The 26,985-nt window shown below is 46.7% G+C and overlaps 1 protein-coding gene and 1 long non-coding RNA gene across 3 annotated transcripts; one reads left to right on the top strand and one right to left on the bottom strand.

The window, feature by feature from the left end:
- Positions 1-1,006: 1,006 nt before the first annotated feature.
- On the bottom strand, positions 1,007-2,001 carry LOC125325290. Its single transcript, XR_007203254.1, has 2 exons — positions 1,918-2,001; positions 1,007-1,325 (listed from the first exon to the last, which is right to left on the bottom strand). It is a non-coding gene; the product is annotated as an uncharacterized LOC125325290 (long non-coding RNA).
- Positions 2,002-2,208: 207 nt separating this feature from the next.
- LOC125325288 (solute carrier family 23 member 1-like) lies at positions 2,209-24,201 on the top strand. Of its 2 annotated transcripts, XM_048302191.1 has the most exons (12): positions 2,209-2,291; positions 5,835-5,984; positions 7,261-7,418; positions 10,448-10,607; positions 11,890-12,071; positions 15,442-15,562; positions 15,903-16,059; positions 16,245-16,498; positions 19,530-19,694; positions 20,484-20,592; positions 21,622-21,717; positions 22,878-24,201. In XM_048302191.1, exons 1-12 carry the CDS (start codon positions 2,238-2,240, stop codon positions 23,144-23,146), a joined length of 1,875 nt encoding a protein of 624 aa, XP_048158148.1. In that variant the 5' UTR covers positions 2,209-2,237; the 3' UTR covers positions 23,147-24,201. The 2 variants fall into 2 exon arrangements, with proteins under 2 accessions (XP_048158148.1, XP_048158149.1); XM_048302192.1 differs by lacking the exon at positions 15,903-16,059 and having other exon boundaries at positions 16,250-16,498.
- Positions 24,202-26,985: the final 2,784 nt, after the last annotated feature.

Genomic DNA, 26,985 nt, shown 5'->3' with positions numbered 1-26,985 from the left:
CTGAAAACAAGGTTATGGCAGGACTGAGGAGTCATTGAACAGATGCTGGGCTGAAATTAGGAGGTAGGAGACTTTCTTTAATGGGAGGTTGCATAAAAATTTACTGGGAAGATAGACTAGCCCCGGAGGAATACTGTGCTGTGTCTAGAACTAGATGATCTTTAAGGTCCCTTCCAACCCAACTCATTCTATGAGTCTATGATTCTATGATCTTCCAGGTCTCTTCTAATGCGAACCATCCTATGGTTCAATGATTTTGATGTCTTTGAATTTATCTGTCCAGCAGGTCGTAACTTCACTCAGTGTTTAGGGTGATGTTGTCCTATCTGTAATGCAGTCCTGGTCTCAAGAGAAGATCAGAGAATACCAAAGCTCTGTAGAAGAAGTAGAGGCTGGGATTTATTTCAGTTCCACTGCATCCTTTGTGGAAACCAGATGTTGCCAATGGCTGGTCACTAAGTGTGGGTGATGACATGCCCCTCTCCGAAGGAGTTTTTTGCAACTGGTCTGGGAAGCTCACTGCCTTAGGAAGCCATTAAATTAAACAGAATTTAATCTAAGTAGGGGAGGGGTGGGGTGTCCGGAATGGTTTGATGGAGCATTAATACCATTTGCTAATTGTTAAGAAAAGGGTAACTATGCTTTGGGCCATCTGATGGTCGTGAGCTAGGATCCTTAGCTGCATGGGGATAATCAGATGACCTGAAGTAATCTTTTTTCAGTCTTATGTTTTCTGTACCTGTCTGGTGTCATGTTCTGATGACTTGTGTGAAAGGAGGAGCCGCTGCCTGAGCATTCCAGGAGTCACACACGCACGCCCACCCCTCACCCAAGACTATAACAGCTGAGACCAAAGTCATTTCACAGTGAGCAGCTCCATGAGCCAATGGGTGTCCCTTTACACACACACACACACACACACACACACACATGTGCTCTCAGGTGCACTTCCTCCTCATTCAGGCTCAACCATAGGTTTCCCACAACAGAGTCGCAGGCATCAGAATTTATAAAAATAAAGAATTTAACAGAATGGTACAGCAACAGGTCAGCTTGAGCTGAATGCCTTCAGAGAGGGACCATGAACAAAGAAATCCCCAGGCAATTATATGCTTAAGATTGCATACCTGCCCTTCATATGCTCTTAATGCACTTTTTTAGTCCAATGGTGATTTTTGGTCTGTGTCTTCTAATATCTTATTGGATTCCTTCTCTGTCTTCATGCAGGCAGGCCATTGCCTAATTTTATTGAGTTGATGGTTGTAGCATCTTTATCTTCTGTTTTGCATTTCTTGTGCACCTGTTCTCTGGCAGAACATGGGGAACTAAAAAAGTGTTAGACTCAGGATAAATATTACAACTAAAGCATCAGGGTATTATCAATATTTTTCTCATACTAAAGACAAAACACAGCACTGTACCAGTTACTAGGAAAATTAACTGTTTTTCAGCCAAAAGCGTATGTCAGTGAAAGTCCACAGCTTGTGCGCCAAGGCTTCTGTAAATCTAGCTACTCATGCTAAGCAAGTAAAGCTAAGCAAACAGCATTCTAAATCACACAGTATTACAACTATGACTCATTCTATTTAAAACTTATTTAAGCTGAACAACTAATATATCTCAACACGTGATCTTTGATTGCTGCCATAAATAAATTCACAGAAAAGCTTCATTCTTTTCAGGCTGTAATAGGAGTACCCCACAAGATGACAGTGTTTGTACTTAAGCCAAAATACACAGTTGTTTACATATGAAGGAAGTGAAACTATCTAATAATTGAATTTCCCAAAGGTGATGACAAAGATCTTTAAACAGGCCCGACCCACACAAAAAAATGCAAGTTGCTCTTGAAACAGTAATGAAGCAACAATTTCCAAGGCTGTGCAGGATGCCTCTGATATCCTCTAGCATCCTTACCTATGGATGAAGTTTTTTCTGTCGTGAGGTACTGATTAACTCATTCCAGGGAAGGGCTGCTTCCCAGTTTGATGTGAATGCCGGTCCTCTAATCAGCCGGAGGAGTCGCTTATCTAAGCCAAAGAAAAGGAAATGCTTCTGCGATACAGCTCACATGAATAGCTAGGACTGAGCGCTGTTTGGGTCCTGAAATCCAGCTTCTGCATCTTCTCACCCTGTTTCTTTTAGAGTGGTTTTGACTGGACGGAGTGGGAATTTGGGAGGCTTTCCTCTTCTGACTGGTTCTTTTTCAAGGCAGTCGGTGAAGGCAAGTGGAAGGCATGACCCCCTCCTCAGACAAAGATCTCAACGGGCTAGATAACCCCAGCTTTGTGGTGAGTCTGCTCTCTGAAGGGGAATTCTTGCATAAACAGGTGCAAGCCCTGTGAAAGGAGAAGAAAGGGAAAGCCGGGGGCTCGGGCTGCTGCAATAATTCTGGTGTGTGCTTAACTTCTGTCTTGGCTCTTACTGACAAGAATCTTATTGACAGGAATGATTTCCTCACTACAGCCTCTGCTGCTGCTGCAGACCCAGCATACTTTCTACTCTCTGGCACTCTTTTAACTTCTTTACTCTCCATTATTTCTAAAATGATAATGTAGATGAATGGCAGTGCAAGTGTATCTGTACTGAAAAGCAAGTGAGCTTCTGGCTGTGTTCCTGGGTAAAGCATTTTATGTATTATTTAGAAAAATTATAATAGAAATTTAGCCTAGTAAATACCGTGTTTCTTTGTCTTCTGGACCTATTTCCAGTGAGGCGAATTGTCAGAAAGGTGAGTGAAGAAGGGATTTGGGTGTCAGCTGTGGAGGGCACCCTGGAGAATTATAGCAGTGTAGTAAAAGCTGTAAATGATGTACCAGTGCAGGGGTGTGGGGTGCACTGAGAATGCTGCTAGCTATAACAGCCATGGAGCAAGGTCCTGGGGCATGGAAGCCCCTTTCCTATCCCACAGCAGGGGTCACCTCCATTAGAAACTAAAAACTTTGCTTATTTCCTGTCAGCAGGTGTGAAGGAGTGGGGTCCTGCAACCATCTCACTACCTTGGTACAGACCACCTGTCTATGCTACCTTGGAGGAAGCATTTAACCTCCTAGTGTACAAATCACACATTTCTTGGGTAGCCCTCAGTGAGTTTGCTATGTGCAGTGAAGGTGTTGTGCCAGCTGTGAGCAGAGCCTCAGGGAAGTGCTCAGAGCCAGTCAGAGTTTTCTTTCCTTATTTTTAACAGGCTCTCAATTTCAATTTGTTCTTCCATAACACATATAAGACTTGTGAATTCTTATGGTCTGAATCATCCTAAAGAAGGTAGAAGACAAAGGTCTTTTACCTGTGGTTCAAGCAGTTCAGTTCCTGACTGCCTTCCTGATGCACTTACTTAAGATGCAATTGAGGGCCCTCGTGCTGTGTCTGGAGCCTGAGGCACATGGAAGATGTACTGATCCCCTGAATTCATGGGAGCAGCTGGGCTGAGAACCCCCAATAGTGGTTTCCCTTCCCTGCTCCAGAGTTCTCCTGCTTTGTCCTCCTGACAGCATCTCAGCATCACAGGCTGGCTGAGGTTGGAATGCAACTCTGGAGGTCACCTTCTCCAAACCCCCTGCTCAAGCAGGGTTGCCCAGAACCAGCTGCCTAGGACTGTGTCTAAACAGTTTTTAGTATCTCTAAGGGTGGAGAATCCACAACCTCTCTAAGCAACCTGTGTAGTGTTTGGTCACTGTCACAGCAAAATAATGTTTTCTGATTTTAAGATGATACCTCCTGGATTTTGGTTTGAGTCCCTGTCTCATCCTGTTATCTCCACTCCATTCTTTTCCTGCTGAGCCCTGCTTGCTCCCCTCCAGCTCCTGGGTAGGGTCAGGCCCTCATGTGATGATCATGCAGGGCTGTTACTGGCACAGGCTCTGCCTGGCTGGAATATGCCTCCTGGTTAATACGGGGAAAATTGCAATGAAAAGAAAAGAGCTTACTGCTGTCTGCCTAGCTTAGCATTTGTCTACCTGTGGTGTTACTCAGGAGTTGTCCCCAAATAACCCCATGCATGGGCAGTCTTAAGTACCTTGCTGTACATTTGTTAATCCATGGCTCAGGCTCTCTTGTTCTGAAATGAAAATGTCTGCACAGGGAGTTATTAAGGAACACCTTTTGCTCTTGAAGTTCATGCTCGAGTCCCGTTTGAATTAACTCTGCTGTCACCTATCTATTTTGAAGTATTTGTAATGCTCCCGGTTTGCCTAGGCTGGATAAATACATTATGTTGTTAAAGAGGCTTCTCCACCCTAGGTATCCCATAGCAGAGTCTCGGGCTTTGAGTTGATTAAGGTAGTTTATTTGAGTGGTACTGCAGTAGAAACAGCTTGAGCTGCATGCCTCTGGGGAGGGACCTTGAACAAAGAAATTCATGAGCAATTATACCCTTACAACCTGAGTTTCCCACCCCTCACACGACAGTTCAGATCAATAACAATATTAGGGTCTGGAGTCTTAGGGATTACACGACCTGTTTTCAGCAGCGTGATCTAAAATGGGACTTTGGAGGCTCAGCCAAGAGAATGGAAACCTGGAGGTGTCAGGCAAATGAATTTGGTGTTAATCTGCCACACCTGCAAAATTTACAACAGAATGCAACATTAATTTTATATCCCCGTTCCCTGACCACAGCACTACCTGTTTGCCTCCATCAGTAGGTAGGCCAGGAGTGTTTCTGCAGACACTTTGCTGTGATGGGCATTTTGGTGTCTTCATGTTCCCACAGGACTTGGATAAAAAAACCAAAAAGAAGTTTGGTGCAGGCAAACTGGTTGAGCTTCTCCAGACAGCAGGTTTCTGTCCCTGCGTGACAGAGCAGGGCATGTCAGCCCAGAAAAGCCCTCTGCTGCCAGCATGCTGAGGACTTGCTGGTTGGAGAAGGGTTGATGAAACAAATGCTTTGGGATCTTAATTAGCTTTTGCATCTGGCTCTAAGTGTTGCAGTTTCCCAGGCAGCCTCTCTCCGCCCCACTCGTGTGAGTGCGCACAGGGGTCAGGGTGGGCTGGAAGGAGGAGTGAACAACCAGGAGCATTTACTTAACTTAAAAGCTGTTGCAAATGAAGCAAAGCCCTACTTTGCTTTCCTTGGCAAAGTGCACCTTTATGTAAGTAAACTCTGCAAGGCATACAGCTCCCTGGGAAGCCCTGGGGCTTCTGGCTGCCTGGGAGGAGACCGAGCCTTCCTGGGTAGCAATTTCAGTCAGCTCCTTTGGCATGGATGCTTGGATTTCCCATCTACTGGTGTCTCTGTGTTTCACTCAGTTCCTCTGTAGGAGCAGGGTTTTCTAATAAGACAAAAGGCAGGTGTCTTTATCAAGGTGGAACACTGGTAAGGGTGAGCATAAGGAGATTGGAAGGAGAAGACCAAGGAAGTGAAATATAAAATGTGTTTCTACTCAGTAATTAGTGGCAGCCAGGTGTTTTAGCTTATTTCATCAAAAATGCTGTTTGGGTGGAACTGCTGGGAGGGAGAGAGACCAGAGGACAGTGCAGCTTTCACTGATGAACCCACTGCACACTCTTTCTTGCTTCTGGTTGCAGTTTCTTCATCCTTAGCTAGATTTTGATGATACTAATGCACTTTGTCCAGATGTCCCTTTGAGATTGAGACACCCTCTACTGTTTCTTGAGGCCTAGACACACTAGTGCATACAAAAATTTTCCATATGTGTTTTGTGCCTCTATTTTAATTTCCCCTCCATAATATTATTTTTTTTAATATTGTGGCATTGTTGAAAGCTACATAGGAGGTGTTCCTGCCAGATGTGGAGTGTGGCTGCAAGAGAGGCAGCTGCTGGGCATCTGCAGGGCCGGGCTGTGGCTAACAAAGTGTTTCTCCTGTTGTCCAGGATGAAGATGGGAGCCACTGCTGTTCCTCATCAGCTTGTGCTGCCTGGGGCCCAGAGGAAGGTGGGGGCACTGGCCCCAGTGGGATCAAGCTTGGCTACACTGTCATAGATGTGCCTCCCTGGTATCTGTGCATCCTGCTGGGCATTCAGGTGAGATGGGGAAGAAGGTGGAGGCTGGGAGTAGGTAAAAGTTACATGGCTGTTCAGCCAGTTGATTGGGGTGAAACCTGAATTTGGGAGTGCTTTACCTTCACTGGTCTTGACTGGAGCTGTGAGGTTGGATCTCAGTGAGCTCAAGTCCTTTGGTCCACATCCTGAGCACTGAGTGTTATCATTGTGCCCACAGCTACACTGCACCCTTTGAAGTGTAAATGGTCAGGCAGAGTCCTGGGGCCGGGTGTCATATAGTTAATACAAACATGTTGGGTACCTTGGCTGAAGGTAGCCAAATGCTTCTGAACTTCAGCCTTCCCATGGCAACAAAACCTCAGCAGAAAGGCACACACTCTTTTGGCTGGTCTGTGCCCAGGTGTGTTAAATGACCCATTGCCACCAATGCCATGCCCAGGTAGGGAGCCTGGGGGAAAAAGAGACCTCAGAGTCATTAAGATAATGATGGACTGTGCTTGGAGGTTGGTAGAATTTTGTACTTTGTTTCCTTAAAGGGAAATCTAGAGTGCATCAACCCAACACATCTGCATCATAATTTTAATAAAACATGCTTCTAATGAATACAGTGAGTTTCTGAGTGCCACCAGTTCCACCACTGCAGTCCTGTGCTCCAAAGTGAGAGTGACCAAAAAAGGTTAATAATTAAAACAAAAAGAAGTGTGAAAAATTATCTTCAGATTTAGTCATTAACTACAGGTCATTGTAGAAATATGTCTGTGACTCTTCTGACAAATACAAGGCCAAATTCTTCCATTCTTTGGCACTCACTTTTTATGGTTATCCATAACTGCACTGTGAGAAAAGCTACTGAGGGCAAAGAACATGTAGCTCCAAATTCCCAACTTCTTACGTCATCCTTTGTGGTGTAAATAAGAAGACTGAAATATTTGCATTCACTTTGCCTGATTGCTCTCTCCCTGTACCTTGGGATGTCCCCAGCTTCCTGGAAAACTATGTCCAACAGCTTTGTCTGCAGGTGCTGGGGATAAACTGGTTGTGTCTGACAGTGGCCAGAGCACTACAACAAGTCTTTGGACATGTAAAGGAGGAGACATTTCAGCGGGTGCATTGCAATTCTTGTAGGTGCTTTGGAACAGCCCCTAACGGAGCATTAAAGCTGCCAAAAGAAAAAGAGAGAGAATGGGTAATACTGGTATCGCCCAAGCACAAATCTGTGAGTTCTCTCAACAACATGGTAATAATATAGAGCCAGTTCTGTGTCCTTCTTCACCCAGTCTTTCTCTGTGGCTCCTAGCACTTCTTGACAGCCATGGGAGGTCTTGTAGCCGTCCCGCTGATCCTGTCCGAAGGGCTTTGCCTCCAGCATGATCTACTGACCCAGAGCCACCTGATCAGCACCATCTTCTTTGTCTCAGGAATTTGCACCCTGCTGCAAGTCCTCTTTGGAGTCAGGTAGGCCAAATGCAAGAACTGGGAATGTGAGCAATTACTGTGTGCTAGGCCATCACCTTGTTGTAAAGTTTATCAGTGAGAGTTGTTTGTTACCCTTGGGCAATCAGGGCCCATGCCAAAGCACCATGAAACTGCTGAGAGCTTTACAGGGCTACCTTGCTGTTCTGAATTTTGCATCTCCTGATACTTCATATACCTTTTGTCGGGCCTTTAAGGAATCTGTCCTCAAAATAATAGAGCATTGCAACATGCAGTAAAAAGTACCTGCTTGCTCCTTACTCCAGCAATCCTCCAGATAAGGCAGGAGCCTTCTGATTTGGACCCAGGGTCAAGAGAGCACAGATTCTACAGGAAACTCTAGGGGAGGGGATAATTAGGAGAAATTGAAGTCCACCTGCCACCACTTAGGGATGAGCTCAGCAGCACATCTTGTTAGGTGGTGCCACTTCCCATGCTCAGGGATTTGTGGCATAAAAGGTAAATCCTTTGCTGATGGGCAGCCAGCAGTGAGATGAGCATGGAGTTGCCATTCAGTACCCAGAAAAATGAAGCATTTAATGAGAGAGATGACTGTAAGTATTCCCTCTTTCCAGAAAGACCCTGTATCTTTGCTGACCTTGAAAAATTTCTTCTGTTCCCCTTGTCATAACTCTGGGCTTCCTCTCTCCTTCCACAGGCTGTTTTTAACTCCAGTATGGTGGGAACCTGTGTTTGTTGCTTTAAAGACAAAAATTACACATTCTTTGGCTTCTGAATCTGAAGGACTCTGGTTAAAACTTCTGCCATCAAATCACTGGTCAACTGTCAGCTCCACAAAATGTTTTTACCCCTTCTGCTTAATTCACTACTGAAACTTTTCTATCTCTGTCTTAAGTGTCTGTAGACAAACTTCCTGGAGGGTGCTCCCCTCCTACATTGTTACAGGATTAGTGGAGGAAGGAGGGGCACCCTGACCACAAAAAACAGAGAAACTGGTTCTTCAGCTAAATTAAGGCTGGGGTGCATGACCATTGCTGCTGGTGCAAATCAGGAGTTCTGTGTTCTCCCAGGCACCCTCCAAACGCCTCGGTGAATTCCTGAGAGCTGTGATGTCCCCTGGTCTATTGGTAGCTGAGGATGAAGGAGGAGCAGGGAGCCTCTCTCTCCCATGGCTGAATAGCTAATTGAGGTACTATAGATCAAATTAAATGGTAAGGAGTTGTTCCCATGGGATAAACTTGAATGGCTTCTGCCGTGCTGAGGGTACAATTGCCTTGTTGCTGACCCCAGCTATAAGGCATGAGGATATTCATGATGCAATAGCCAAGGGAGAAGCTGACCCACTGCAACCTGCAGCTCAGTCATGTTACACAGCATGAAAAAGCAGCAGGGGGTCCCAGACAGTCACCAGAGACACTATCAGAGGCTTCTGAGGGGAGACACAGGTTACTTGCCGTTGTGGTGAGCCTTGCTTAGTAAATGCTTGGACATCATGTATTGATTATCAAAACATAATATTGCCTTCCCTAATTCTGCAGCTTTCCCTCTTGCAAACCCCATAGAAAAGAGTTCAGTGTGCCCCATAAGCATCACTTTGGCAGCCCATTTTCCTCTGAGCCTACCCATGCCAACACTGGCTGTGAAATAGCTTAAGGACCAACACTGCAGGAACTATAAATCTATTGTTAGATTCTAAGTCATGACCCTGAGCCTTCTCTGGTTTTTTTGTTTGTTTCTTGTGCCTTGCCCAGCAAAATTATTTCAAAGCTTTGACTGTGCTTCAGTTGTGCATGACTGATAAAAATATTTGTTTTAGGTGACAGAGACACGGTGCTGTTACAGCTGCGCCATCTCTTGTTTTCAAGAACTGTAGAAATGTCTCTGTTTCAGGGAAAGCTGTGCAAAATCACTCACATGAATTGCAAATTGCTGTCCCATGGCTTGTCTGAGCAGGTGCCATGAGAGCTCCTGGCACAAGGAGAGGTTGCTTTGGGGTTCCTCCTAGGGGTGCTTCCTATACAGAGGAAACACAGGCACCTTGGAGGTTTCCCTTGGCTGTTTCAGGACTGCTGTGCCAGCCCTCAGGCAGCTTAGGATTTTTCAAGCACACTAGAGGAATGGTTAAAAAAACTTGCTCTGCAATGGGGGCAAAATTGTGTGGGGCTTTGAGGAGCCAGTCAGGCCTTTTAGGTCTTTGTCTTCATTTCTTTGAGCATGGAAAGAGAAGAGGCTGGTGTAGCTCAAAGGAGCATTGCTTTGCTGTATAAATCTCTGCATGAAGCTGGTGCTGAGCTCCTCTGCAGATGCAAGCTCCTTGCCAGCCTGAGGGATTCCCAGAGGGAAAGATACTCTAAGCCAGGAGACATGTGGTGTGGGGGGAGAGCCATGGTCTCATCCAGTCAGTGCCCACAGACCCCTCCATGCAGGTTTTCTTTCTAGTTTCAGTGGAAATGCAGAAGAGGAATTGGCATTAAAACCCTGGTACTAAAAGCCAAGTCACATTTTCTATCACCCTCAGACAGAATCATTGTGACATGGAGAGTAGTTAGTGCATGTCCTTGTGTTCATGAGCAGACTGTGAAGAAAACCGAAACAGCCAAAGGGGACAGAGGAAGCAACTGGATATTGGCAAGAGTGATGCTGAGCTTTTCTTCAGTGTCTCACCATCTTTATTCCTTGGTGGTTTTCCCTCCTCCAGATTTTTCCTTTGGTTTTTCTACTCTGTGCAGGTCTGTGGTCTCATTGGCCATTAGGAGGACTGCTTTTTCCTTAACAAAGGGTAGCAGGGTTGGACTGTAGCACCGATGTGCCCCTCCTTTGCTGGTATTTGAACCTCAGCTCTTCCCCCATGTCACTGCTCTTGCATGCAATGGGCAGTAATTCCTACCCATGGTCAGTGATGGTGACCTGCCACAACATTTCAAAAGATAATGTCAGAGGCCATGGACAGACTGATTTTTAAATTTATTTAGCTTTCCTTTCTCTCACCCACATGGAGCTGAGTTTCTATCATTCTCACTTGTCATTTTTTCCCTCTGCTCTCCTTCTAGGCTGCCTATTATTCAAGGAGGGACTTTCACATTCCTGGCCCCCACCTTGGCAATGCTGTCTCTTCCCACTTGGAAGTGTCCTGCCTGGACACAGAATGCCACCCTGGTCAATGCCTCTTCACCAGAATTTGTCCAAGTCTGGCAGACACGGATGCGAGAGGTATATTACCTTTTCAGTGGCACCTGCTTTGTATCAAGGCTGTTTGCTTTCAGTAAAGTGCCTGACCATGTCATGACCACCACAGCTGGAGAAACTTCTATCCCCAATGAACCTTGGCCCTCATGCTGTTGCAGCTTCCTAAGCATCAAAAAAGCTGCTGAACAGGGGACATGCAGGCTTCCTCGTGTGATTTATGGTCCCTGCAGTCTCCACTGGTCCAGTCAGATCCGTTCTGTGTGAAGCATGGTTAGCCTTGAAGAAGCAAGGGAGGGAAAATATTTTCAAGGAAAGAACCCTGTCTGAGCACAGGAAACCTAGTTTAAAAAAAAAAAAAAGCAAGGCAAAACCTACTGTAAATATTAAGGAAAAGGGCATTCTTAGGTAATCAGAAGGGAGGAGGAATGCCTTATTCTACATTGATTGCCTTTATCAGAGCAAGTGACTAAATTTGCCTCTATTGATCCATTTGTTGGTGTGCTTTCCAAACCACTTGGAAAGTGTTGAAAGCTCACAAAGGATTTTGCTGTGCAGCACAGGTTGCTCTCTACTGATACACATAAATTTATCACAAGGGCATGGCTGACATCTCCTTTCATTCACCCAGCCCCTGTGTTTCTCTTCCTTTTGGAGCTGGGGAAAGGAAGGTGCTCAGCACCACAGATGTCCCAACCTGGGCTTATCACCAAATCTGAGAACACAGAGAGCAGCCTCACCCCTGCCTGAAGCTGACATTTCAGAATGTAATTGCTGGCTCTTTGTCAGTGATTGTCAAACACTGGGAAGTTCAGGGTGATAAATGTGTTCCCGGAGCGAAACTGATACTCTGGAAAATAAAGAGGCTGTAATGAGTCACTTGCCCCACCAGTGTGCTGAAGAGACCCAAGCCCTTCCCAAAAGGGAGATCAGTAGAGACCATGGCCCTGCTCCTGTTTTTGGGCAAGAGCTTTTCCCCTGCCTTGGATGAGGAGGCAGGAGAGTGCAGGGCAGGTGGTGCATGCTTGGGTGGCCCAAGAGGATGGGGAGGAGGTGATCTCTGGAACAAAATTAGCCCTGGTGAGGACTAAATCCATCAGCCAAAGAGGCAGTTGCTGTGCTGCTGCTTTGGTGGTCCTTCCCACATGTAATTCTCAGCCAGGTTTTACTGTTGTCAGCAGGAGGCCTCTATGCCAGTCTGTCACTGGAGACTGAGCCTGGCTCTCATGCTGGATTTGCACTAACATGAAGAAAAGGCTCAACAGCTGGAGCTCCTTCCAACCTCTGTTTTTATCCTCCATTTTCCTAGGTGCAAGGAACTATCATTGTAGCTTCCTGCTTTCAAATCTTCGTTGGATTTTCTGGCCTGATTGGATTTCTGATGAGGTTCATCGGCCCCCTGACGATTGCCCCCACCATCACCTTGGTTGCACTACCTCTGTTTGAGTCAGCTGGGGATATGGCTGGGCAGCACTGGGGTGTAGCATTCATGTAAGTCTCACATCTCTGTGGGAAAGCTGAGAGTACACAAATCACCTGCCTCTAATATGAAACCAAGTGTCGCCGTCTGTAGTGGAATTCCCCTGGGCTCAAGGTTTATTTGTTGAGCACTGACATGTGACAGGCTTGTGCAAGGCAGCCACGTGGCATAGTCATTCTCCTCCAACCCCCAGAAGGCTAAAGCCCTCAGCAACACAGCAAAACCTAAAAATGAGTTAAAACCCCTGATTTTTGTGAAAATCCAAAGTTCATAGGTCAGTAGAGATACAAGCCTTTCCCACATGTGTGCAGTCTCTGTCACAGTTGTCTACACACACTGTCTTACACACCCGTTATTTAAGTTGAAAAGACATCCTAAAATGACAAAGTTGAGCACTCAGAGTTAGGTATTCTATGTTGAAATAGCTGGTGCTTTATATATTGTCTTCACATGAATAGGAGCAATTGTTCTCTCCAGAGAGGGCCTGGGGGGCTCTGGAAAGGTCTATTTGCACATGTAGCTTTGCAGCAGTGAGTGCTCTTGCAGGGACATTTGTGTGCCTGCCCTTGTGCACGAGTGTAGACTGCAGCAGAATTTCCTTGGTATTTCAGAAATGAGTTAAAAAAGGAGAAATGCCACTGTGTGGTTGCCTTGCAGACTTGGCACCTTCAGCTCCCTAATTTAGACTTCAGCATGGGATAGCATGCAACAGGAGTAAGTTGTTAACTTCTCTGTGGGCTCCCATTATTTACTGGTGCTTTCAGAGCTGATTTTGAGGACTCGAGACACAGGCTTGATTGTAGCCTTTGAAAGACAGCACGCTGTTGGGAGGACATGCTCCAGTACACTTCTCTCCTGGTCTCTTCTCCTCCCTGCACCTGCCCTCCCAGACCCCAAAAGCCACCCCTCTTTTCCACCCCCAGTTCCTCACCTATCTGGTCTCTTCTACCAGCACCCCATACAATTCCAAGCCCTGCTCAAAACCTAGCTGTCTTTTCACCAGTGTTTCTCCCATCATATCCCTGGCTTGTTGTCCTGTTCTCCAGCTCTGGTGATTTGTCCTAACCCCTTTGCTTAGCCAGTGTGAATTTTCCTCTTCAAACTGTATGTCCTTGCCTGGACTATCTCCTTTCTCTGCTGCTCTTCTCCAGCCACTAGCTCCTAAGCTCAGACTCACGCTTGACTCTTCGCCCAACTGTGCCACTCCATTAATGGGGTCCCAGTCCTTCAGCCTGTGTCCCTACTCTCAGCCCAAGTCACCTTTTCTGTCCTGTTCCTTTGTGTCCCATCTTCTACCTGTGATAATCCCAATCCATTCTTTCCTGACTCAGACACCTTAGCCCCAGCCTGATCATTGTGCTCTGAGCCATCCCAGATGTGTCCTCTTTTGCTGCCTTCTCCATACTCTGTGGATGTCATTAGTGAAAGAGGGAGAGCAGGGATGGAGAAAGAGGAAAGCAGGAGCCATGTGGTCTCAGGCCTGTGTTCAGCCCCACCACATCCCAGAGTTCTTGTGATGGAAGGTCCCCATTGTTGCCACAAGAAACTCCTCTAGTGTGTGGTGACTTACTCGCTGGTGATGGTGCACATACAGTTAATCACTGGGCAAGGCCTGGACATACTCAGAAGGCTCAGAATCTTTATGGTCTGCAAATGCGAAAGCCTGAGATGTTTCTGCTGACTGCTTGGGACCTGGAGTCATTGTTGCAGACTGAGCATACCTGAGCAGATTTTTGTGAGAAACATCAATATCCTTTGCCCCAAAGAACAAGTTCTACTAAATCTCAGATTTCTGCTCCAGGTCATAAGGAGATCTTGTTACTGCTCAAGGCAAAATGACCTTTTCCATGCAGGCTATATGCTATGTCTATTTCCTGAACGTCACTCTTTGAAATAGGTTTGATATATATTTTTCCAAAAATATTTGGCCTGAGGCAGATGTTTCCCATGGAAATTTTCATCCTGAATGGGTAAAGTTAGGTAGAACTATAAGCAACTGAAAATAGAGTTTGCTACTAGATTGTGTCAGGCAACCTGAATAATAAGCAGTGACACCTCCCTGAGACAGATGAGGGTTCTGCAGTGAGTTGTAAGGCTGCTGAGCACCTTTGTTCATGCAAATGCACAAAATGTGTGCTCACACAGTCTGCCTGGGCTCTGTAGCATTAGAAACCATGAATGGGAACCAGTTCCTCCTCAGACTTTCTGCCTCCAGTTATCCAGTGCTTTGAATTCTGATGGATAGATAACCTCTGGCTGTATGTTGTGGAGTGTCTTTGCAGAGAACCGAGGACAGCATTTTCTTTGCACTGTTGGAATTCTGCCTGTCCCTGAATATTGCACCTACAGTTCGTCAGCTTTTCACATGTGGAAAACACTGTCAGTGCACTTCAGCTGGTACAATTGATTTCTCACCAAATCCTATCCAGATTAATTCACTCAATGTACAAAATTTAGATTTGTTATAAAATAATGAGGAGCCCTTCAGAGGCCTGGCTAACACAGGAAATGTCCATGGTCTTCTACCAGCTCAGCAACTGAAATGGGATGCCCAGTCCCTGACCTCTCTCCATATGTGGTAGCCTCCAGCTTCATCTGGTTGGCCTTTCTGGGTAAAAGGCATGGGGGGCAGGCTGTGAGTGCACCCAGATGTGCTGCTGTTCACAGATGTGTCCTACACAAGGGATGGGAGAGGAGCTGCACCTGCAGTTACTTCCACCAGCATGAGCCCCAGGTGCTGCTGGGGGCACATGGGAGTACCTTGCCTTGGAGGGCCCCTCCATCATGCAGCCCTTGCAGACATAGGGCCGTGCTCTCCCCTTCTCGGCTGGCTGGGAGGGCTCTGTGGGCACCATGTACAGCCCCACAGTCCCACTACGTTTTTTTCTTTTGAAACAAGGATTTGCACAGCCAAACCAAATCCTTTTCTTTTACTCTGTGTCACAGGATCTTTTTGCCCCTTGAAAAGCAGCATAGGTAAACCTAAAATCAGGAAACAATAAATCCTGTATTTCTAGTGTATCTGAATTACACAGGCAGGACCTGAACCTTGCATGTCTGTCAGGTCTTTCTTTTACTTAGGAATAATTTTTAACCTTTCTGCAACTGTGTCATACTCATTGATGCACCACCTGGGGTGTCAGTCTTGAAATAATAAGGAGAAAAGAGATAATTGCAAATGTGCAGGAGCTATCAGTAGATTGTGATGGAAAGCTTGTTCCACCTCTGGCTTGGTGAAGTGGGGAGCCACCCTCTGCTGCTGAGAGCCTGTTTTTATGGGTCCTCTGAAGTCCTGGGCTCTTGGGTAGCAGGTCTTCACTTAATGTGGGGACAGCAGCTGGGCACCCACTTCATTTATGGTCTCATTTTCCCTCTTTCTAGGACTATTTTTTTCATAGTTCTGTTCTCTCAGTACCTGAAAAATGTCGCTGTGCCACTGCCATCTTACCAGAGAGGCAAGAAGTTCCACTTCTCTCCAATCTACCTCTTCCAGATCTTCCCGGTAGGTTGGGGTTCCTGGATACCGGGGGATTGTGATGGGGGGACTGGCCTCACCCACCACAGGCTGCCTGGGCTCTTTCCACTCGTGTCCAGATGAGTTAGCACTTCCCAGCCGAGCCTGGGTGGCAAGGGGCAGAGGGGAAAAGGTTCCCCATGGCCTTGATCATTGGGAGGGAGGGAGGGAGAGAAGAAGGGAGGGCCACCAGGAGCCCCTGCTGCGTCTTTGCCTCCATTCCGTGTGCAGGGAAAAGGGTCGGGCAGGGAGACACCTTGTCCACTCCAGCCGTGCTGAAGACGCAGCCTTACTCTAACCAGACCCCACTGGTGCTTGTGATGGGCAGGTGCTGCTGGGGCTCTCCCTGAGCTGGCTGCTCTGCTACGCGCTGACAGTGACCAGCGTCCTCCCTGCGGCCCCCACTGCCTACGGCCACCAGGCCCGGACAGACACCCGTGGGGACGTTCTGTCACAGGCTCCCTGGTTTCGGCTGCCTTACCCAGGTACCGCTGCCCCCGCTTCCCCATCCTGCCTGCTCCTGCTTGCACCTCCACTTCTGATTACCAGGGGGAGATGAAATGTCAGAAATCAGGCAAACACCCACGGGCATTCCTGCTGTTCTTCTTCCCCCGCGGCAGATTCAGGGCAAATGTGCCCCACCCACCTGAGCCGAGCTCTTTACTTGCAGGCCAGTGGGGAACGCCAACGGTGAGCCTGGCCGGGATCTTTGGCATCTTAGCCGGGGTGATTTCCTCCATGCTGGAGTCCGTGGGAGATTACTACGCCTGTGCCCGCCTGTGCGGGGCCCCGCCGCCGCCGAAGCACGCCATCAGCCGCGGGATCGGGGTGGAGGGCATCGGCTGCCTCCTGGCTGGGGCCTGGGGCACGGGCAGCGGCACCACATCCTACAGCGAGAACGTGGGGGCCCTGGGCATCACCAAGGTGAGCCTCGCTGCAGCAGGCGGCTGTGGTGGTGTGTGTACAGGACAGTGGTGCACATGAGTGTGTGCTGGACCTGAGAGTGGTCTTAGCCCATCTCCCGAAAGGCACGCTGGAAAATTGTGCCCTGGCACACTGGTGGCCAGCTCAACAGCACTAAGAATGACTTAACAGAGGTGGGCAATGCTTCCCTTTCTCTGCATCTGGTCTGCATAGGGAATTAGTGCACTCACTCGTAGCACCTGGCCTAGGTGAGGCTGAAGAGAGCATGCTACATCTGAGCTAACCTGGGCGGGAGAGGGAGAGGGAAAGGAGAGGAGAAGAGAGGAGAGAAGAGAAGAGAAAGTGAAAGGGAGAATATTTAATAGGGCTTCAAATTCCACAACTTTTATAACCCGAGAATGTCAATCATGTGAAAGGTAGACTATTTCTTTGGGGTTATAAAATGGGATGGCAAAGGTTTGGTTTTTTATGTATCTATAAAGTTTTGTGAGTTCCTCGAGTGTATTAATTGCTCTTATAAGGGAAAGAAATTTCCAGAGATAAGCATGAAAATCAGATCATAGATTTTCACTAAGCTTTGCAGCCAGAGGATAGGCTGATAGACATCTAGCTGCTAACTGGACAACGTTTTCAAATCATTGCCAAATAAGCAATGTCATGCCAGAAGAGCTGTGAGTCAGTAAATAAATGTAGAATTTAACATACAGCTTCCACTCTATAATATTGCTTATTTCACTGGATTTTATAAACCTCACTCACAATAACCATTTTTCTCACATTGCAGTGTTAGTGTTTGGCTGAGGTGGCTGCCTCAAGCACCAAGGGCTGTCTGGATGTCTGCATGGAGTCCAGTTTAGCCTGTCACCACTTGTACCTTGTCGCTAGGAAGTCTGTGCATACGAACCATTTACCTGAGCCAAGTCTTTCCTGATGTGTGCTGCACTGTATGTATGGGATGCTGCCCAGATTCATAATTACCAGATTATAGGACATGTATTCTCACAACGTACGCTAAGTCCTCCACGTGGACATGCCATCCTTCCCAATTCAGGACAGATATTTCCCTTGGATCCCACTTCTGCTCACTCTGTCCACACTTAAATGACCTGAAAATGAGTGTCATCTCAGTCAATTTAAATCAGTGTGAACATTCTGGTTGGGACATATGGGGGTGCTGAGAGCACAAGGCAGATTTAATTTCTTTTTTATGTGGGAAACATGTTTTTCCATGACAAATGGAAACACAAGGGACTTGTTTCCTCTTCTTAAACAGAGATGTCCAGCACCAGCTGAGGAGTCTTTGGAGATCTCAGATACATACAGGGGCTGACAGATAAGTCAAGGAGAAGCTGCTAGAAGCTGCCAAGATGCAACATCTTACATGGCACCAGGCACCAATATTTAAACTGCTTGATCAGACCCAGTATGCCAGTACTGAGCACTCCTTTCCAAGAAAAGGAGGATTTTAGAGAGATAAAGGCCTCAGAATCGCCACATATTGTGGAGAACCCTGCAGATTCTTCAACCTTAAGAAAGAGAACTGATTTTATTGTTTTCCTCACATAGTTGAAACAAACTCTAAACTAGTGGTTTTAGCAGAAGATGGTCTCAGTGCTATCACTGGATTAGGTCTTTTTCCTTTAAAGCCAACTCCATATACATGGTAATTCAACATTTTAGCAAATTGAGAATCTGAATCTTTGTTCTAATCCTGGAACAAATAGATCTGTTGGCTTTTATTAATTAACATTTAGATGGTAATAGTGTCCCAAGGTTTTAAGCCAAAGAATATAAAAAGCCCACCTGAAGGCAATGCATGCTTTTGAAACTCCACACCAAATCTTAATTTATCTTTCACAATCAAGAAAGACTTAAAATATTTTAAAGGGACGTGCTTAAGAAATACTTTAAAAGAGGCACTACTAGTTAACTGAGAATGTTTTTGTTGAAAGCATTCACAGGAAGTTTGTCCCGTAATTAGACATTCTTCAGATATTTAAAAGGAGGGATTAAAATATTTAATCGAATTATAAAATGTTTGCAGAAGATTACAGAGTTTCCCCGACACAAATGCTGCAAGTTTAGCATGATTGTTTAGGCAGTCCAAGTTTTGGTGTGGGCAAGGTGTATCTTGAATTGGAAGTTTAACAAATATTGCTGCTTTTCTTTTCACTTTCCATATAAACGTCTCTTTCAACCCTTTGTTTGGCAGATACTCTTTTTCTTTCCTAATCATATAGGAAACAGTTACATACAGGTAATGGATATGAATGAAGGGCATGGCTTGGTGCTTCATCCCATCTTTGTTGTAGTGCTCAACCAAGAAAAGGCCACCCTGACTCTTCCTAGGGGAAAAATGAGGAAAAAAATGGTTTTACTGAAGATAGATGGGTGATGAGATAGTGTTCCAGTTCAGACAGACCGAGAGACTTCCTCACTTCTTATTTCTTGACCATAGAAAGAATCTATCAGATCCCAGACATAAGGATGGATCAGCCAGCCAGCTCAGGTCTCCAAAATCTTGGTCTCCAAGGAATGGAGGGATCATTGTGGGATACCTCATTGAAGGCCACTTTTAGATGACAGTCTAAATGCTGGTGGAAGAATTGTCTAGTGAATTGACTGGGGGGTTGCAGTGCCAGGCTTGTATATATGCCAAGATATTTGTAGGCTAGAGCAAGAACAAGCGGGGGTTACTGTGCTCTTAATTTAACTTTTTAATTTCAGTTTAATAGCAAACTGCTGAAGTCCTGTCAACAGTAAGAGAGAGGGTAACACTGAGTAAATAGGTATGGTGCTCTCAGAGTGCCTTTCATTGTAAATATTTATGGTGCACAAATACTGATGCTTCCCATTCAGTGTCAGCATCCCAGCCCACCAGCAGCTTCATCCAAACCTGTTCCTGAACATGCCATGGAGTGCTAGGGCCAGAGCTGCAACCCCTGCCTGACAGGTTGGCGCTGGAGCCTGCCACCCCTCACCTTTCTCTGCCGGTTGGTGCGTGACTTGCCTCCTCTTCCTCTTGCCCCAGGTAGGGAGTCGAATGGTGATCATTGCTGGTGCCTGTGCCATGCTCCTGAGCGGCGTCTTTGGGAAAATTGGGGCAATACTTGCCAGCATTCCTATCCCTGTGATTGGAGGCATGTTCCTTGTGATGTTCGGAGTTATCACGGCAGTGGGGATTTCCAATTTACAGGTAACAGCTGTGTGAGCACGTTTTCATCCGTGCTGAAGGGGACTTAATTTCATTGAAACAGAGAATGTGCTGAGTCCAACTCCTGGGCCTAAGCAGGACACCCCAAGAGTCACACCCTGTGCCTGAGAACATTGTTCAAACACTTCTTGAACTCTGTCAGGCTGGTGCTGTGACCACTGCCCTGGGGAGCCTGTTCCAGTGCCAAACCACCCTCTGGGTGAAAAGTTTTTTCCTAATATCCAACCTAAGCCTCCCTTGACTCAGCTTCATGCTGTTTGCTGTCACAGGTCATGAGAGTGAAGAGATCAGTACTTGCCCCTCCTCTTCCCCTCATGAGGAGGCTGCAGACTGCAGTGAGGTCTCTCCTCAGTTTCCTCCAGGCCAAGTGACCTCATACGGCTTCCCCTCAAAGCCCTTCACTGTCCTTGTGGCCCTCCTTTGGACACTCTCTAATAGCTTTATATCTTATATTGTGGTGCCCAAAACTGCACACAGGACCCACAGTTTCAAGTCAGATTCTTACCAGACTGTGCCAGCTATAACCACAATATTTATGTTGGCAGTTCCTCAGGTAAAGATAAGGGGCTGTACCCAGAGGGGCTAAATTGCAGAGGGCTCCCTGGTTAGGGCAGGGCTGGCTGGCACTGGGGACTGCAGGATCACAAATGCCCCAGCAGCACCAGGGCTGGGTCCACTCCTGACTGTAGTGTTTCCATCCCACCATGTCACATGAACACAACAGTAATCCACAATTTTATGCATGGTAATGTATGAAATTTCTCTGTGCAGTACACAGATATGAACTCCTCAAGAAACATCTTTATCTTTGGATTTTCTGTATTTGCTGGCCTCACAATTCCCAACTGGGCAAGCAAAAATAGCACGCTGCTGGAAACAGGTAAGAAGTGACATCAGAAGCATTTTCTGTAGTATAAAACTTAAGGAAAGGCTGATCCAGAGAAGTCTTTTAAAACAGTTCTTCCTGATAAAACACTGAAACCTGTGCTTTGCCTGTTTCTTTCTGTGAGGGCTGTTTTTGTCTTTTGCTTTGATGCAGAGCTCTGATGCAGAAATCTGCTTTTGGTCAGTGACTGCACCTCAGCAGATTCTTCTTGGGCTAAGGATTGCAGAGCACTTCCCTGGGACACATTCCTGGGGTGGGGCAAGAGAATACTCCAGGGCTGAATCTTGGTCAAGGTTCTTGATGAATGAGGCTTTCTTATGTGCTCCTACACAATAAAATGCCGGACTTCCAAAACACAAGAGCATACTCCTCTACTAAATTCCATCAAGTTCACTTTATTGAAATTTCCAGTTCTCCAACATCTGCCCCTTCACTGTGTCTTGTATGATTAATGTCTTCATCACAAAGGCCAGAGTGTCCTCTCTTACAGTCTATGTGGTGAGCTGGGTGGGCTGATTAAAGAGCTCTATAGATGGTCTATCAGATGCTCAGTGCCACTGGGCTTTGCTCATGGCCCTTAGCCCTCAAGGGGAAACATCACACCTGATGAGCTTGTGGTGCAATCCCATGCTAAATATACCCATATTTCTTTGGGAACTGAAGCTCATGCTCCTGTAGGGAACTGTTAGGTGTTATGTTGTGGAGGTGCAGCATGTGTTTGGAGCAGAAGGTGGCTTTTTCTCAGACAGTGCTGTGGTCTGCACTGTTAACAGGCTCTTAATGTATTTATGAGTCATCTCCTGCCCACTGTGGGTCTGTGAATAATCCTGTAGAATAAAACTGTAGGTCTGAAATTGGCTGCGAGATCATTTTCCCTTCCACTGCCAAATCTTACGCTCTGCTTTGGGATTTGCAAGTCTAGTCCAAGCAAGCATGCAGCTTGCAGCCTCTTGGCACTGGGAATGTTGCTGATAAAATTTGTGTCTCCCTGCACCACTATCTAAAGCTTTATTTTTCTGCTAGGAATCATCCAGCTTGACCAAGTGATCCTGGTGCTTCTCACCACTGGCATGTTTGTAGGTGGACTTCTGGGCTTTATCCTGGATAACACCATTCCAGGTAGGATTTGCTGAAATGAGCTGCTAGTTTATGCCTGTCCTAGGGTTTGTTCCCTGGCATTTTTTGTCTTCATGACTCCTGTTCTATGGATAGGAGTTGTGCTAGCAACCATGAAACACCGTGTGACTGCACTCCTCCCAGAGAGGGGTGAGGAACAGGAGACATCACTGAAATGGTCTCTGGCTGGAAAACAGGAGCTTATTAAAAACTGAATAATTTGTCAGGAACATCCCAGGCTGAGGAAAAGGTTTATTTGGCAAATATGTCTTTCAGGGAAAATGCCAGCCTAGAACCATGTTGCTAGTTAAAAGGAGAGAGGAAAGCCCTCTGAAGTGGAAGGAGCCAACATGTGCCTCCTTAGGGGAGCTGCTAAAACTGAGGCTGAACTAAAGCCACAGCAGTGGAAACCAGTAGGAAAGGCTGGTGACCAAAGACAGGCCACCTGCAGCTGGCCCCCACAGGCAGCGAAGAGCCTTGGATTTTCATTGAGCATGGGGAGGGAGGGCACAAGAATCGGAGAGGGAACCCTCCCTTCTGCTACAGGAAAAGAACAGGAAGGAGGGACACTCTGTTAACCAGAGTCTGTTACTGTCTGAGGCTTCTCGGAAAGCCAATCTCCCTTTGGCTCATTAATTTTCCTGTAGCCCTCAATCTTCAGTTCCTCTGGGCAGAATTTACAGGTGTGCTCACTCCCTTTCCTAAGAGGGACTTTGCTGCCACAGCAGTTACAGGCACTTAGGAATTCCTTTGGCTAGGGTAAATACCTGTGACTGACTAGTAATTGCTAGCTAAATGCACTCTGAAGTGTCTGGGCAGTTAACATCCAGCCTTGCTTTCCCAGCACTGTATGAACCTCCCCTTTGAACAGTTCTTGGATCCCCCGTGGCAGGTGAAAGCTTGTCTTGGTATCTATGATTCCCATGGAAAGCAGTGGAGAAGACTGCTTATCTGGAAGCTGTTGCAGGAAAAGGGGTATTGTCTGGAAGCTCATTAATGACTATTTGTAAAGACCTTTGGAGCTAGAAGGGTTTAAGTAGAAGGGATTTGTATTTTGTGCTGGGTCTGCTGGGATTTGAGCAGTGGGTGTGAGGCACACAAAGCAGCCCTGTGCTTGAACACCTACTGTTCTAAACACAACAATCTCCCTTTTGCTGTTGCAGGAACACAGGAGGAGCGGGGGCTCCTGGCGTGGAAGCAAAGCCACGAGGGAGGGATGGAGAGCTCTCAGCTTGTTTCCAAGGTCTATGATCTTCCCTTCGGCATAGGCACCAAATACTGCAACGTCTCTTGGTTTCGCTATCTCCCTGCTTGCCCCAAAAGACTTTCTCCTGACAAGAGAATGGATGAACTGAAGGCTGTTGGACAGAAAAACAGTGTTAAAGCAAGCTTAGAAAGAAACTCTGAGATTGGTGCTGATACAAGGATATAAGCACCTGGCCTGCAAGTGAACTCATCTCAGAAACAGAGGTCTGAAACTGTGTCTGCAGCCCCCATCATCTGAGCATGAGCTGGCAGCTGTTAGAGGGGGGAACAGGAGAAGGATAATGTCTTCCTCTTCCCAGCTCTGCCCACTGTACCACTGGTGACCTTGAGGAAGTCAATTTTTCTTCTCTCTTCCTGCCTGCCCACTTCTAGGAAGAACCTAGTCCCTCTTCGGGGGACACCAAAGCCCAAGAAATGCCTAGGAAAGATGTTCTGTTTCCTTCCTTGCACTGACCCTTGGGCACCCTAAGGAGCCAATGGAGAAGGCATCCCTGATATGGGCCCTGTGCTACTCTCAGGCATCCCTTGGGCCGGGGTTAATCCCCAGCACCTTAGAGCAACACTCACCTCTCACCTCATGTTTTATACCTCATCCTAGCCAAGGGGAAGGAGCAGGCACCTCTAGGTCATGATTCATCTCATTCCATATTCCCATAATTTAGTCAGCCAAATGAATGTTATTGTAAGAGAGGCATTTCAAGTTAATGGGATGGATTTTCTTCTGAACCTGTCTCTTCTGCCTTAGACCACAAAGGGCTCTGGAGACCTTACTTAGGTTCTTGACCTAACAGAAAAACCCAGCTTCACTGAAATGTATCCCACCTGGAGTGCTGGGAGGAGTCTCAGGCAAGCCAGTTTCCTGTAGGGCAGCCAACCCTACAAAGATGAAGGAATCCTCATCAAATATAAAGGAGAAAACATTTCTGCTCACAATCTTGCACATCCCTATGCTACTGCTATGTCCTGTGTACCCTTGCTGTACCTGTTTGGTCTGGTGAGGTGACAAGCACTTCTCTGGAAAACAGGTGTGCAGATTATTGCTCCTATTCCCTATTAGCAGAAACAGCCTCAATCTGTATGGCCACATGCAGTGTGATCACACGTGGTCCTGGTTTCTGGTGGTGTGTAATAACATTGTTGCTGTAGCATAAGCTTGTGTTTCCTTCATTGAGATTTATGCTTCCTTTTTTGTAAGTATAATAAATAAAATGTACACTGTAATGGTATTTCTCAGGTTGGAAGGGACCTCTGGAGGTTATCTGGGCCAGGCCCTGGTCAGAGATGGTCCTGTTAGGCCAGGTTGCAGAGGACTGTGTCCCACTGAGCTATGGATGGAGAGCCATGGCCTTTTTGGGCAGCCTCTTCCAGGTCTGCCCACCCCCATGGTGTAAAGTGGTTTTCCTTGTGTCTAACTGGAATTCCTAATGCTTCACCTCTTGTCTGTTGTCTCTTGTCCTTTCACTGTTCTTCTCTGAGAAGAATCTGACCCTACTTTTCTGTACCCTCCATTGGACAGCGGAAGGCCAAGATACGATGGCCCTTTTGCTGTCTTGTCTCAAGGTAGAACAAAACTGGTGGGTTTCTATGACAGACATATTGCAGCCCTGTTCCTTGGTCCCATACCACAGCTGTAGCAGTAGGTGGCTTGTTTATTGGTAAGGGATATACTGGGATTTTTTGCTTTGTGTGGGAATGAAGCCTGAATAGATCAATTGTGTGAGTGTTTGAATCTTAAAGGAAGAAACATTATGGTATAAATAGTTTGGTGTTATGGGCAGACTGGAATGCCTCTATTGATGATTGTGGCATTATGTCTTTGAGAGAAAAAAAATGATTTGTACTTGAAGTATATCTGACCCTGCCTCTACCATGACAGATTTTAGATAGGACCAGTCCCAGGCATCTCAGCTCTGATATCTTCATCATCCCCAACCTTGACTATGTCTCCAAATCCATTTAGAGCCAGCCTATGCTCCCAGGCTTCTCTCACAAGTCACACCAATAGCTCCGTGGATGCTGCAGCCATATCCTTTCCCTTCTCCTCATAAGACGTTAGGATGCTGGCAAGTGCCAGAGGTTTACATTTGCTTTAGTTCTGTTAAAAAAAACCCCAAAACATTGGCACAGGTTTACTACAAAAATCGTCTAGAACTGGCTTTTTGTTCCCCACCCCAAGGCTGGAGAACATTGCTCATCTGTTTTGCTGTCATCTTGCACTCCCAGCACCTTGCTGTGTGTCACCATCTCATATTTGGCTTGCAAGGCCCCTAGAGTGGAGCTGGGCATGACTTTACAGATCCTGTCATGAGGGGTCCCAGCTCCCAGAGGAAGCTTCTTGCCCAACACATCCTATGGCTCTGGAGGCACAGACAGCGGTGGGGGGTGGCATGCTGGTCTGGGGCAGCTGTGTCTGCTGTTGCTAAGGCTTAGAAGGCAGATTTTCTGAAGTTGTTTACATCCCTATGTCCATCTCAGGCTCCTAAATGCCCTTTAAAATTCCCCCTTTGATGTTCGTTATCTATTTATTAAATACCCTTTTATTTGCCTCAGGGGGGCAATTCCAAATTTTAAAATTATGTAGGCAGGGGTTAGTCTGCAGGGCCACCACTTCTCCCAGCTGCATGTGGCCACTTGAGATTTGGAAACAGCTTTGGCTTTGCTCTGCAGCAACACAGTTTCTGTTTACTTGCTACTTAATGAGAAGATGAAAATCAGAGGATCCTCAAGGCTAAAACTGAACATTTGAGGGCTGTTCCAGATTGCTTGGAGCACAGCCAACTAACTACCTGTCAGCTGTATTTCCCTTTCACGCTACTGAGTCCTGAGTGCAGCAAGACTCACTGAAGTCAGCCGGGTGTGGGGTCACTCTGCTTGTGGCTTCGCAGAGGCAGACAGCTAATTGGCAAGTCCAGATGTTCCTGCTGTTCTGGTGGGACATGGCGATGGGGATTTGCTTGTACCTAGGTGCACTGGCACTAGAGCAGCTAATCAGAGGCTCATTTTCATACCTTTGTCACAAGAAGATGTGACCTGAGCAGTAGGATTGCCTTTTGTTAGGCTCACTGTGTTGTAAAGTTAGAGGCTGCTACCCTGCAGCACAGCTGTCACGTACTGAGTCCTGTTCAGCTAGGTCTGCCCAAACCCCTATCATGGCTGCACTGTCCATGTGCATGGATGTGTCCATGTTTCCCACTGCTCCATCCCTGCTGCCTTTCTGCCTCCAACCCGTTTCCACTGCACTGCCCCAGTAGCCTGCTAGCCTACATATTTCCAGATTTTTTCATGAAATGTTTTCATCAGAACGACCACTGAGTGCTGCTCAGTGTGGGACCTGTGCACACCTAACAGTCACATGCTCAGGAATTAAAGCTGCTTCCCTGCCAAGGCAGAGCAGGCGTCACACACACCAGTGCAGAACAGCCATTGTCTGTGTAAAGTTGGCTGTGCAGGAGAGGAAACCCTGTTCCCGTGGTCCTTGCAGGCCTGCACTCTTGTGAACTATGATCATACAAGAGGCAGAACCAAAGTAATGTGTTCTTCATCTTCTCCTTAATGTCATTACCTCAAACCAATGCCAGCATGTATAAATGACGCACACTGGAAAGGCCAGGGAATGGCAAGGCTGCACCCTGGAGAACTCTGAAGAGCTCTTAAACCCAAACAAGACCCCTGCACCCCCACTTTCAAACACAGCAGCCTGGCAAACATTCATCTGGGAGTGCTACCACAGCCTCACCCACAGAAAGGGCTCTGTAGTGTTTATTTTTCCCTTGTACTTTGGTACTCAGCTCCACGTGTTTTTGCCTGAATGTATCATGCTTTTATGCACCAGGACAATGCTGGGCCACAGTCCAGGCCTCTTGGATTCAGTCTGAAAGCTGGCTGCTGAAGATGGATACCTAGGCATGCCAGCTTTAGTTTAGGTTTTAAAATAAAACTTCCATCCTTTCTGTTTGTGATGGCTGGTAGCATGACCTCAACAACACTATCAGAACACAGTTTGTT

This window comes from Corvus hawaiiensis, chromosome 4 (genome assembly GCF_020740725.1).
Source record: "Corvus hawaiiensis isolate bCorHaw1 chromosome 4, bCorHaw1.pri.cur, whole genome shotgun sequence".
In the NCBI taxonomy this organism is placed as follows: domain Eukaryota; kingdom Metazoa; phylum Chordata; class Aves; order Passeriformes; family Corvidae; genus Corvus; species Corvus hawaiiensis.
The sequence above is the reverse complement of the archived record's forward strand: the minus strand, read 5'-3'. Positions and strand labels throughout refer to the sequence as shown.

Coding starts and splice junctions, on each gene's coding strand:
- LOC125325288 (XM_048302191.1), top strand. CDS start 2,238: ATGACCCCCTCCTCAGACAAAGATCTCAACGGGCTAGATAACCCCAGC. Junction 7,419..10,447: donor CAAGTCCTCTTTGGAGTCAG/GTAGGCCAAATG, acceptor CTCTCCTTCTAG/GCTGCCTATTATTCAAGGAG. Junction 16,060..16,244: donor GTTTCGGCTGCCTTACCCAG/GTACCGCTGCCC, acceptor CTTTACTTGCAG/GCCAGTGGGGAACGCCAACG.